The sequence below is a fragment of the Perca flavescens genome, chromosome 11 (assembly GCF_004354835.1).
Source record: "Perca flavescens isolate YP-PL-M2 chromosome 11, PFLA_1.0, whole genome shotgun sequence".
Lineage (NCBI taxonomy): Eukaryota > Metazoa > Chordata > Actinopteri > Perciformes > Percidae > Perca > Perca flavescens.
The window spans coordinates 4,054,819-4,068,393 of NC_041341.1; the positions used below are offsets into that span (position 1 = coordinate 4,054,819).

The following is a 13,575-nucleotide window of genomic DNA, read 5'->3' on the forward strand; positions in this document are numbered from 1 at the left end:
ACACCTACGTTTTTTTTGTTAAAACCCTATAAAGGGGACTTATTATAGTGAAATATCGGGACTTATTGAAATGCATTTATTGTAGCGATGAAACTGGTGTGTGCTTGTTCTCACCCTTTTTTCTAGACAGAATTTAACCAGCTGAAGTGACTTTGCTCAGCTTTGTTAAGCCTAAAACCCGCTCAATACTGCTTGTTGCTTTGACTTTAGCAATTGGGCTGCTTCCTTCTGTTGGCCATGAAAGGGTTTGAACCCGGAATTGCCGCTTGCAGCTATATTTTAATCTTGTTTCCTTACTTTTTCACATTTGTTTGTTTGTGACACAGACACTCCGGGTAAACCTGATATTCTGGATGTTACCAAGAACTCTGTCACACTGGTTTGGACCCGTCCCAAGAACGACGGTGGCAGCAGGATCATTGGCTACTATGTTGAGTCCCTGCAGCTGCCCGGAGACACCTGGATACGTTGCAACACCAGCAGCCAGAACTGCCCGAGGGAGGAGTACAAAGTGACCGGGCTGGAGAGAGACCTGCAGTTCCAGTTCAGAGTCATCGCCAAAACTGCTGTCAACATAAGCAAACCCTCCGAGCCCACAGACCCCGTCTTAGTCTGCGCTGAGAACGGTGAGAGCTTTTGATTTTACACTCTTACTGATGACCAGGCTGATTACATTACTGTATTTTCACTTTGTTATCCTCAAAGGAGAAATGTATGTCTTACACATCTCCTCAAAAGAAAAAGAAAACACACTTTAAAATCCATAAAGTATGGAGAATACGGTGTACAACACATACAGAAGACAACAGGAAGTTCTGACAAGCAATAAACAATTCATTACATGAAGAAACCGGTATTCAAAGTGAAAGAAGGAATTTAAAGTGCCAGCTTTCTAAGAAATAACACTGTTTCCTAAACTTATTCAGTGCACATTAAAAATCATTTTTTTGTCATTTTCGACTCCCAAATATTTGTAGTTTTAGACCAATAATCAGCTTGACTACTAGTCTGGCTATCACCAGACCAAGCTCAATCTTGGGCGAAATCAAATTGCTGGCAGATTGGGCTGGTTTTACCCAGTCTACCAGACTACCATAAGCTTGTGACTTTAAAAACTAAAAGGTCTCTCAAGTCTGAGTCGTAATCCATATTTATGTCATCTTTACAAACACAGTTCCCCCAAGGGTGGAGGTCAATGCCAAGATGCAGAAGGGTTTGAGGGTGAAGGCCGGATCCACAATCCTCCTGGAGGCTGAGGTGTTCGGTAAGCCTATGCCCAGAGTGACGTGGAAGAGAGGCGATGACAGTCTGAAGTCAGGTGACGGCCAGACCCTCACCCAACAGAGGAATCACTTCCAGCTGGAGATGACAGCAGTCACCAAGGAGCAGACAGGAACCTACACCATCCTGGCCGAGAACGCCAGCGGCTCCAAGACCGCCGAAATCCAGGTCAACGTCCTGGGTGAGTATTTCTTTGTTTTCTTTTTTAAGATGTCTGGCTCTTTACACTGAATATGCAAAAGTGATGGTCACAGCTAATCCCAGCTAAATGGGACTGCACAAAGCTTAACTATTTTGTTCAGGAGGGACATATTTTGAGAAAGCTCAGTGCCCGTGCGCTGGACATTTTCCTGAGTTATTGTAAAATAGCTTTAATTATTATAAAATTAATTATATTCTGACATCAAAACACTGAGCTAAGGTAAGAAAGAATTCTGCATGATTGATTGATCTGCACACACGTTCACCATCATCATGCTGTGCTCGTTTGGCTGATAGTCCGTTATTTTGTGTCTTCTCAGATGTGCCCGGTCCTCCTTCCAACGCCAAATACCTCGAGGTGTTTGCCACGAGTATTAAGATGTCCTGGGAGCCTCCTCTGAAGGACGGCGGCGCCGCCATCACCAACTACATCGTGGACAAGCGTGAGACCAGCCGAGCCAACTGGGCCCAGGTTTCCGCCAAGATCAAGGCCGACCACCTCGAGCTCAACGTGGAGAAGCTAATCGAGGGACGGGAGTACCAGTTCCGAATCCGCGCAGAGAACACGTGGGGAGTCGGAGACGCCCTCATTACCAACTCTGTCATGGCCAAGAACCCATTCAGTGAGTCACTACCAGCATTTTCTCTGGGTATTGCATAACAACATCAATCGTAGTAATAACCAGTAGCAATCAGTGCTACAGTTTAATATGGGTCTTATACTGTGATGTCTGTATGACTTAAGTAGCAGCTACACCAAACCGTCGTAGGGTGCTTTCACACCTGAGCAGTTTGGTACGTGTATCTGAACCCTGGATCGGTTCGCTTCGAAGTACCAAACAGGACAGATCAGAGACGACTTGTTTACAATTTTTGGTGTATTTGACAAAGTACAGTGTGAATGTGAAACAAACCAAATGCAACTTAACCAACCCGAATCGCACAGAGTCTACCGAACTAACAGTGTGAAAGCACCCTTACTGTCACTTTGCATATACTGTCAACATCTAAATCTTCTTATCACATTAAGTCAAGAGTTGGTTGCCTATTTCAAAATGAAATGAATTACTAATATCTAAACCAAAATTACACTTGCAGCTGTCCCTGGTCCCTGCGAGGCCCCAGTGATCACCAATGTGACCAGAGATTGTATGACTGTGAGCTGGAAGGAGCCTGCCGATGATGGCCTGTCCCCTATCCTGGGCTTCGTGCTGGAAAAGAAAGAGACCAAGGAGCTGAACTGGACCAAGGTGACCAGGAAGCCCATAACCGAGAGGAGCCTGGAAATTACAGGCCTCACAGAGGGAGCCGAGTACAGCTTCAGAGTCAGTGCCATCAACCAGGCAGGGCTTGGCAAACCCAGCGAACCCTCCGCTGGCACCACTGCACAGAATCCAATCAGTAAGTCCCATGTCCTCAGAAAACCTTGCATAGTTCTAGAGCTGTAACAATTCCAAATGTTGCTGTACAATTAATTGTCTCAGAAATAATTGTGATTAACAATAACTCTTTTAGTCAAATTTGAAAATATAATTTTTCAATAAATATAATGAATCAGGATACGTATTTTGGTTATATCCCTGTTATGTGACCCAGATAATGTAATGACACAAGTCCACAGCCTATGAAGTAAACAACGCCTCTTTATTTTCATAAGACATATTTCTTTACATTGAAAATAGTAGAGTAATATATTGTCCTATATATGTGGTGATGGAGGGCAAAAAAAAAAAGGTTATTTAATCAGCTGGTTTGTATGGCAGATTTCAAGCCAGAAGCATGTTCAATTTCTCTGGCTTGAGTCAGTTACAGCCCAGGATGTTTGGAGTTGCATAGCATAGCTCAACGGTCCTAACCAATAGTCACCTTTTTTACAATTTAGCAAATTGGCTAAACTAAATCAACAATTACCATTGATTACGTAAATAAATTGCAATTAGTCAATTATGTAACAATTGTTACAAGCCTAGCCTACTTAGTTCTTTCTAAATTAAATAATACATGTACTGTTACTCAGATCAAAGACTCTCTGTATGTAAACTTACCTGGGTGAATGTGCTCTTCCCCAGCTCCTCCTGGCCCCGTTGTGAACCCAAGTGTGTCCAACAGTTCCAACAGCACTATCAGCCTCATCTGGACCGCCCCCGCCAACAATGGCGGGAGCCCCATCATTGGATACTTGGTGGAGTGCAAGAAGGCTGACACCGCAGACTGGACCCGCTGCAACGTCCCCAGGAACCTGCAGGAGACCAGCTACACCATCCAGAACCTTCAACACAAGGCCGAGTACCAGTGCCGCATCACTGCGGTCAACAAGGTCGGCTTCAGCGAGCCAGTTGAAGTTCCCGGCAAGCATATTGTCAAGGCCATCATCAGTACGTATAATTACAATGTCTTTAAACTGCATTCATTCTGACTCAGTAGGACAGTGAGCATAAGTAGAACAAAATATCATCAAAATAGCAAGGGAACCAAGATACAATCTGGAATTTTCTGTTATTTAAAACTGGCACAAACCTGGAAACGTTCATCTTATTTATAGTTAGCTGGATTATGACTGTCAACTAGCCCCGATTATTTAGGCAATGGTAACTTGACACCCTGAATCTGGGCTATTTCAATTGTTTTGTCTGTTGTTTAATTAATCTATCTATCCATCTATCTATCTATCTATCTATTTATCCATCCATCCATCCATCCATCCATCTATCTACCTGTCTATCTATCTATTTATCCATCCATCCATCCATCCATCCATCTATCTATCTATCTATCTATCTATCTATCTATCTATCTATCTATCTATCTATCTATCTATCTATCTATCTATCTACCTGTCTGTCTGTCTGTCTATCTATCTATTTATCCATCCATCTATCCATCTATCTATCTATCTATCTACCTGTCTGTCTGTCTATCTATCTATTTATCTATCTATCTATCTATCTATCTATCTATCTATCTATCTATCTATCTATCTATCTATCTACCTGTCTGTCTGGCTGTCTATCTATCTATTTATCCATCCATCTATCTATCTATCTATCTATCTATCTATCTATCTATCTATCTATCTACCTGTCTGTCTGTCTGTCTATCTATCTATTTATCCATCCATCTATCTATCTATCCATCTATCTATCTATCTATCTACCTGTCTGTCTGTCTATCTATCTATTTATCTAGCTATCTATCTATCTGTCTGTCTGTCTGTCTGTCTGTCTATACAAAAAGAACTGACACTGTCACACTGTCACACATAAAAACCTCCTCTGTGTGTGTTGATGCAGTTGCTCCTGAGGCAGAGCTGAGTGGAGAGCTGAAGGACGTCCTGGAGCTGCGCGCCGGCTCCACCATGAGGCTGTATGCCACCTACAAGGGCACCCCCACTCCCAGGATCGTCTGGGGAAAGATGAACAGCAACATCAAGGACCGCCAGGGTATTATCATTAAAACCACCAAAAACGACACCACGGTGATTGTGGAGAAGGTCAACAGATATGATGCCGGCAAATACATCCTGAACCTGGAGGGCGTGGCTGGCATGAAGATGTACACCATCATTGTTAAGGTCTTCGGTGAGTTAAGGATGCCATTATTCCTTAAGTCAGGGGTTCCCAACCTTTTTGGTCCAAGGCACCCACCACAGTTACGTACTCAGTCATCAATTCACAATGTTTGTTCCAAATGTAAAGTATTCCATGATTGTTGAACTGTCAAGATTTAGGTTGGTTTGGTCATACTACTGTAGTTGCAACTGTGTATCTATTACTTTTAGCTAATAATTTCAACTGTTACGTCAGACCTTTTAGCTAATCATTTCAACCATTTAGCCTTTACTTTAATCAAATCATTTGAACTGTTTAGTTATTACTTTTAGCAAACTATTTCTGCTGTTTAATCATTACTTTAAGCTAAGTATTTCTACTGTTTACAGAGGGGAAAATATTTCAGTCAACACATTAAGTGGAACTGAAATGAAGAACCAAAATTTGCGTTCTAATCCGGTCCGATTCCTACAGGTTGCATAGTTCCATAGTGGAACTGGGTTTCGGTACCCAACCCTACTTGAGATTAGACACTCATGAATGGAATCAGCAGAGACAGGTTCCCAAAAAAATAAAAAATAAAAATCTGTTTTGGGTTTAGGTTCATATTTGAAGAGTGACATAAAGTGTTATAAAGTGATATTGTGTCTCTGCAGATACTCCCGGACCGCCGGCCAACCTGGTAGTGAAGGAGGCGTGCAAGGACAGCGCCTCCATCTACTGGGACACTCCTCTGATTAATGGTGGCCACGACGTCACCCACTACATTGTGGCGAAGCGTGACACAGAGAGGAAGGCCTGGTCCATCGTCTCTGACAACTGCCCCAACACATCGTTCCAGGTGCCGGACCTGGATGCCGGACGCTCCTACTGCTTCAAAGTGGCAGCGGTTAACCAGCTCGGTTACGGAGAGTGGTGCGAGACCGCCGACGCCGTCAGAGCATCTGGTGGGTTTCATCATAGCAGATTCTGTGCTTGTCCTGCTTTTGTTCTTAGTTTAGTTTAGTTGATTTGCACATACGTAGATATAAATTACACAGGCAAATGAAAATGATTTTCTGCCAAGTTGAATGTGAGTGAATATCTGAAGAAAAATTTGAAATTGATCTAGATTTATCTGCTAACATAGATATGCAACATTAAGTGAGAAATGAAGGATATGTAGCAGCCCAAAAAATATTACAGTAGTTGTTCAATATGGTTTTTCCCAATTTACCCTTTCGTGTCCAATAATTCCTAAGAATTTAGTATGCATTATTTGAAGAATTTCCATTCCATTTATGGATTTCTGTAAAAAAAATCATACTCACTGCACTCATTTTTTACCTTTCCAGAGGAGCCTGGGCCTGTCATGGACTTCAAGACTCTGCTGGTTACCAAGGACTCCTGCACTCTGAGCTGGAAGAAACCGCTCACCGACGGTGGCAGCCGCATCATCTGCTACGTGCTAGAGGTTCTCATTGGTGACGACAATTACAAGGAGCTTATGAGGTCCAAGAACATGCAGTACAGCGCCAAGGACCTGGTGGAGGACAGAGAGTACACATATAGAGTCAAAGCTGTTAACGACTCGGGAGAGAGCTCTGCCAAGGAGCTGAAAGTGGTCGCCAAGGACCTGATCAGTAAGTGACTTTCCAGATTTATAAAACTTATAATAGAATAGTCTTTAGTCATTGTACATGTACAACGAAATTGGATGCAGTCCTTTCAGTGCAAACATCAGGAAATGTGCAAAACAGGTGAATAATTGAATATAAAACTCATTATAAAAATATATATAAAAAGAGACGAATAGATTGAAAGTAAAGACAAGTAACATATTAAAACACAGTCATAGCACATATACAAGTCACTCACTGCACGATGCATCCTCAACACTCAAATAGCGTTAAGTGCAGTTATGTGTTTGAAAAACTGTTTCTGAGTGTTTGTTCGTGTTGTTATTGTCCTGAAATGTCTGACTAAGGGCAGTAGTTCAAACAGAACGTGTCTAGGGTGAGATGGCTCTTTTTAGTTTGCTCTGGGCTTTTTTGAGACAGCAGGAACTGTAATGATCATCTAGGTAGGGGAGAGGGCAGCCAATGATCTTCTGGGCAGTGGTGACGACCCACTGGACCGCGATGCTCTCCATGGAGCAGCAGTAGAAAGACACTAGCAGTGTCTGGGTGAGGTGGTTCCTCCTGAGGATCCTCAGTCTTCAAAGCTAGTGCTGTGGTGTTAGCGCTTCATGTCAGGTCAAGACATTTAAGAAAGTAGGTTTAAAGTAGAGTTTTTAACTGCTCATTTCTTCTGTCTGCAGTTCCTCCCAGCCTTGACTTGAGGGAGCTGCCCAACATGTGCTACATCGCCAAAGAGGGCAGCATCGTACGTCTAAGGATCCCGATCATCGGCAAACCTACGCCCAAAGTGTCCTGGAAGAAGGGAGACGACGAAGACCTGACAGACAGCGGCCGAGTGTGCGCCGAATCTTCTGCGGTCAACACCACCCTCCTGATCAGAGACTGCCAGAGGAGTGATGCTTCCAAGTACACCATCACTCTGAGGAGCAAAGCTGGAACCAAGGAGTCCACCATCTTCATCAGGTAAGAAGAAAACTGTGCCAGAGAGTATAATACAACATGAAGAGTATTTTCCTCAAAGTGGATCAAGCTATGTTAGTTTCAGTCATACCCATGCATTACTGGCTGTGTATAACTGAATTGTGTCCATGTTCAGACACTTTTTGGCTAACGTTCTATCAGAATATCTGTTTAAATACAAATATAAATGATCTTGTAATGTGTTCAGTTAATTTGATGGTGTCAAACTAAAGTGTAACTTCTGATGGAATATAATTTTAACCATTTACTTAAGCTTTGTCAGCTAAACACCGGTGAATTAGACCTCGGCCATTATTGTACCCCCCCTTTCTCCCCGCTGTAAACAGCTCACTGGGCCCCGGTGTTTTTTTGGGGTATTAACCGTATTAACAAGTCACCCAAATGAACGTCAATGCTGTCAACACATCCGGGACCGTACTTCTGTTCTTCACAATGAAATGCAATGCTTCAACAACTCCCAATAATGCAGTAACAAATTTCCACTTTAAATGTAAAGTTATACCGCCACCTGAGCGTCGCCCAAGCCTTCTTCCTGCTTTCTCTCATCAAAGTCACTTACCTACACTAATTAGACATGTAAATATCCATGTACATGCATGAACATTCAAATGCAGATTCTTAGATGTGTGTAAATTAATTATCTTTGCACTTGGCGGGCGGACATGTCCAGTAACCGTAAACGGTGTCCGAATGTGTACAGTTACGTTAAGAATGTTAAGTACCAAAGGTAAAATAAAACACTTTCAATCCCTTGTCTCTTTTCAGGGTGGTGGGTAAACCTGGCATTCCTATTGGACCCATCAAGTTTAAAGATGTAACTGCAGACGGTGCTACCCTGAAGTGGGTCGCTCCCAAAGACGACGGCGGCTCAGAGATCACCAACTACATCCTAGAAAAGAGGGACTTCATCACCAACATGTGGGTGACGGTGTCCTCCACTGTGGAGACCAACACCATGAGGGTGACGGGTCTCCATGAGGGCACAGAGTACATCTTCAGAGTCAGCGCTGAGAACAAGTACGGCGTTGGAGAGGGACTCAAGTCTGAGTCCCTCGTTGCTAAACATCCATTCAGTAAGTGACTTTATTTTTGCTTATTGTGATGTAATTTCTTGGAGTATCTTCAAATGTTTCATATCCCTAAAATCAGTAATAAATACATTAAAAAAATACAAACATTACTTGATAAACACAAAATATTTCTTAACACTCCAGAAGTTATTTGAACACACAAACTTCCTTTCAATTTGCAGGTAAACTACAGAATAACTGAGAAAAGAGAGGAAGGGTCAATGGTATAGGAAAGGAACGAAGGTGGCAGGAAGAGGAAACGAGAAATAATAGGAAACAAGGAAATAAAAGTGAAATTCCCTAAATTGTATCCATGTTTTCCCTCACTTGCATCCTTTCCTTGCATCCTAGTCTATCCCACTGCCGACACAAGGAGAGAGGAATCAAGGAAAGCATGTTTTTAGAGAAACATCCTTTTCTCAGATTTTTTAAATTTGTATTTGCATAATGTATTCTGTCTAAATAGTAATAAGGGATGAAGGAAAGTGCAGAAGAGGGGAACAGAAGACAGAATTCTGAGGGAAGAAAGGATAGAAAACAAGAGAAGGAGGTTTTTTGAATGCTCTGGCTTTTATGGTTTTTATTTGAGATTGTTTATCAATATCTAAGGGTTAACTTGAACTTAATTATTGAGCTTTTCCTGACTGTACAATATCGCTGTTTTTCTACAGATGTTCCCGATGCTCCTCTTCCACCTCAGATCATCACCATGTGCCACGACTCAGCTTACCTGGCCTGGTCTGACCCCAGGAAGACTGGAGGATCTCCCATCACAGGTGCAGTCAGCTTGAACACTTAACCTACCTATGCTATTTATACATATATTATTTGACATATTTGTGATATTTGCTTCTTTAATTGATGAATCTATGTGAGCTTAATGTGGATTTTGATTGTCCCCCTTTTGTTCTACTTTCAGGCTACCATGCTGAGTTCAAAGAGAGAAACAGTATGTTGTGGAAGCGGGCGAGCCCGAACGCCTTGAGGATGAAGGAACACAAGGTAACTGGGCTGACTGAAGGTCTGGAGTACGAGTTCAGAGTCATGGCAATCAACCTGGCTGGCATTGGTAGACCAAGTGCTCCCACCGACCCACAGGTGGCCCTGGACGCCATTGGTAAGTGTAAAAAGTGTGAGAGAGGTAACACGTTTAATCAAATATTGATTTAGTAAAATATATGCAACAGTGTAATACAAAGATTAATGGATAAGTTGTCAACTGTTTTGATAAACGATTAATCGGTTTGAGTTTGTTGAGTTGAGTTGAACTTAAAAATGCTCTGATTCCAGCTTCCTAAATGTAAATATTCTAGTTTCTTCACTCCTGTGTTACAGTAAACTGAATATCTTTGAGGTGTGGACAAAACAAGACATTTGAGGACATCATCTTGGGCTTTGGGAAACACTGATCTACATTTTTCACCATTTTAATTAATCGATTAATCATTTGGTCTGTAAAATGTTAGTGAAAAATACCAGTTTCTCAAAGTCCAAACTGATGTCTTTAAATGTATTGTTTGGTCAGTCCAAAACCCAAAGCAGGGAATCTCCATATTTTAGAGGCTGAAAACTGCATTTTTTGTCATTAAATACATGAACAATTTATCGATTATCAAAATAGTTGGCCATTATTTTTCTATAGATCGACTAATCGTTGCAGCTCTAGTTACTTGCAGCCCTACAACAATGCATTTGTATGTTTTATATCTGTATAATTAGATGCCCCTGGAAAACCTGACGTGATCAGCATCACCAGAAGCACTGTGACCCTCCAGTGGACCGAGCCAGAGCTCGACGGCGGCCACAGACTGACTGGCTACATCGTTGAGAAGCGCGACCTGCCTTCTAAGATCTGGGTGAAGGCCAACAATGTGAATGTTGTGGAGCCTGCATTCACTGTGACCGAGCTGCAGGAGGGCTGCAAATACGAGTTCAGAATCAGGGCAAAGAATTCTGCCGGAGCTATCAGCCCGCCCTCCGAGCAGACTGATACTATCATCTGCACAGATGAATATGGTGAGATATAAAACAACCACTAAGATTTTGTTTTGCTCCTATCTCTGTATATCTTCACCGATTATCTTGTCATAATGCATAATAAATAAAGGTTTTCCATTTTTGTCCAACAGCTGCACCAACCATTATTATCGAAGCACAGGTTAAGGAGGGTCTGACTGTCCGAGCCGGAGATACTATTGTCATCACTGCCGCAAGCATTTTAGGCAAACCTGCGCCAACCTCATGCTGGTCAAAGGGAGGAAAGTATTTCAAACCCTCTGATCTTGTAAATATTGAGACCACTGCGACCTCCTCCACTCTGTCCGTCAAGTATGCCGGAAGGAAGGATTCTGGAGAGTACGTCATCACTGCCAGCAATCCCTTCGGTGTGAAGGAGGAAACGGTCAATGTCATAGTTTTGGATGTTCCTGCTGCTCCTGGACCCATCGAATGCAGCGGTATTTCATCCGAAAAGGTCACTCTTACCTGGGCAGCTCCTACCGAGGATGGAGGCTCTCCTGTCAAGCATTACACTCTGGAGAAGAGAGAGACCAGCCGCCTGCTCTGGACTATCCTGGAAGACAACATTATCGACTGTCACTATGTGGCCACCAAGCTTATACAGGGCAATGAATACTTCTTCAGAGTCTCTGCTGTAAACCAGTATGGTGCCAGTGAGCCATCGCACTCTGAGGCAGTCAAGATGGTTGATAGATTCGGTATGTGCAGTTTATTTATGTTCCTCACTTCATCTTACATCCTACATTTACACTTATTTTTTAAAGATAAAATGTTTCTTGACAAAGAATACAGTAGAGCTGCAAGATTAATCGATAATTGTCAACTATTAAGTTAATTCCAACTATTTTGGTAATAAATGGGTTTGAGTCCTTTTTTTTTATTCAAAAAGGATTTTCTGATTCCAGCTTCTTAAATGTGATTTTTTTTTCTAGCTCTTCTCTCATCTGTGACAGAAAACTGAATATCTTTGAGTTGTGGAAAAAACTAAATATTCAAGGACATCATCCTCGGCTTAGAGAAACACTGATCAAAATTTTCTGACATTTTATAGATCAAACAAGTAATAACTGACAAATTAATCAACAATCCAAATAATCATTGGTTGCAGCCCCTTCGTCTTACATTTGCGCTTTCTTTTTAAAGGTAAAATGTATCTTGAAGGGGACTACAGACTACTTAGATTCATGAACGTATTTCTTCTTTCTGTGCATGTAGGTCCTCCTGGCCCACCATCTAAACCAGAGGTTGAGAAAGTCAACGGACATTCAGCCACTCTGACCTGGAGGAGACCAGCTGACGACGGAGGAAGTGACATCATAGGTTACTGTGTTGAGAAGAAGGAGAAAAAGGGAATGAGATGGGTCAGGGCATCCAAGAAGTCCATAAGTGAGCTCACCTTTGAAGTTACCGGTCTCACCACGGGTATAGAGTATGAGTTCCGTGTTCTTGCTGAGAACAAAGCTGGCTTTGGAGAGCCAAGTGAACCATCGATGCCTGTCAGAACAAAAGAGGAGGCCTGTAAGTAAACACAAGCGTTTCAACTGTGTCAAGCAAACACAACATCAGAATCCAAAAATAAATGATTTCTTATAAATTCACGTTTTTTATGGAATGCTATAATAAGATTTAAAAGACACTTACCACTTTTTTTATGTCTGACAGTTGTGCCTGGACCTCCAGTCAATCCAAGAGTCACAGACACAACCAAGACCACTGCCACTCTAAACTGGGGGAAACCTCTTGATAACGGTGGACTTGAAGTCACTGGATATGTGATTGAGCACAAAAAGGAAGGAACAGAAGAATGGGTTAAGGACACCCCTTCATCTCCACTTAGGATCACAGAGTTTGTTGTTCCCAATCTGGAAACGGGTGCTAAATACCACTTCAGAATTAGCGCTGTGAATTCTATGGGAGCAGGTGAACCTGCTGAAACTCAAGAACTGATTGAGATTGTGGAGCGTTCAGCTGAACCTGATTTTGAGCTTGATGTTGAGCTGAGAAGAACCCTTGTTGTCAGGGCTGGCTGCTCCATTCGCCTCTTTGTGCCGATCAAGGGACGTCCTACGCCTACCGTCACCTGGACCAAGGAAGGCGGTCCTGTCCCACGCGCAGTTATTGACAGCACTGAGTCATTTACAATGCTGATCATTCCTGAGAGTTCGAGGAATGATGCGGGTAAATACGAGCTTACCCTCGAAAACTCAGCTGGAAAGAAGAGTGCCGATATACATGTAAGAGTTCTAGGTTCACCTGGACCTCCACTCAACCTAAAACCAATCAAGATTGACAAGGAAAGCATTACTCTTCAGTGGGAGATGCCTATGATCGATGGTGGAGCCAAGGTCACAAACTACATCATTGAGAAAAGAGAAACAACACGCAAGGCTTTTGCTACTGCTATTACAAAGTGCCCCACCACTTCAGTCAGGATTGGTGACCTGTGTGAAGGCTGTGAGTACTACTTTAGAGTGTCTGCCGAGAATGAGTATGGCATTGGTGAGCCGGCTGAAACCGTTGATCCAATTCGTGCATCACAGGCACCATCTCCTCCAGTGAGTATTATTCCTACTGATGTGACCAAGAACTCTGTGAGCCTGGCTTGGACCAAACCCAAGCATGATGGTGGCAGCAGAATTACAGGATATGTCCTTGAAGCCCAGAAGAAGGGAACTGATCAGTGGGCACATGTTACAACAGTCAAGACCATGGACTTCACAGTTAAGAATCTTAATGAGATGGAGGAGTACATTTTCCGCGTAATGGCTGTCAACCACTCGGGTAGAAGCGCTCCACGTGAAAGCAAACCCATTGCTGTCAGGGATTCTACTTCCCTGCCCGAGTTTGACCTCCTGT

The 13,575-nt window shown here is 42.7% G+C and overlaps 1 protein-coding gene across 1 annotated transcript in view; it reads left to right on the top strand.

The window, feature by feature from the left end:
- Positions 1-13,575, top strand: part of LOC114563906 (titin-like) — a 288,313-nt gene that overhangs the window by 226,723 nt on the left and 48,015 nt on the right. Inside the window, 16 exon segments of the mRNA XM_028590893.1 lie at positions 327-626; positions 1,175-1,462; positions 1,803-2,105; positions 2,581-2,883; positions 3,552-3,857; positions 4,773-5,060; positions 5,687-5,977; positions 6,365-6,652; positions 7,330-7,612; positions 8,396-8,703; positions 9,372-9,476; positions 9,620-9,817; positions 10,420-10,716; positions 10,830-11,417; positions 11,935-12,237; positions 12,382-13,574. Of these exon segments, the coding sequence (XP_028446694.1) occupies positions 327-626; positions 1,175-1,462; positions 1,803-2,105; positions 2,581-2,883; positions 3,552-3,857; positions 4,773-5,060; positions 5,687-5,977; positions 6,365-6,652; positions 7,330-7,612; positions 8,396-8,703; positions 9,372-9,476; positions 9,620-9,817; positions 10,420-10,716; positions 10,830-11,417; positions 11,935-12,237; positions 12,382-13,574 (5,642 nt within the window).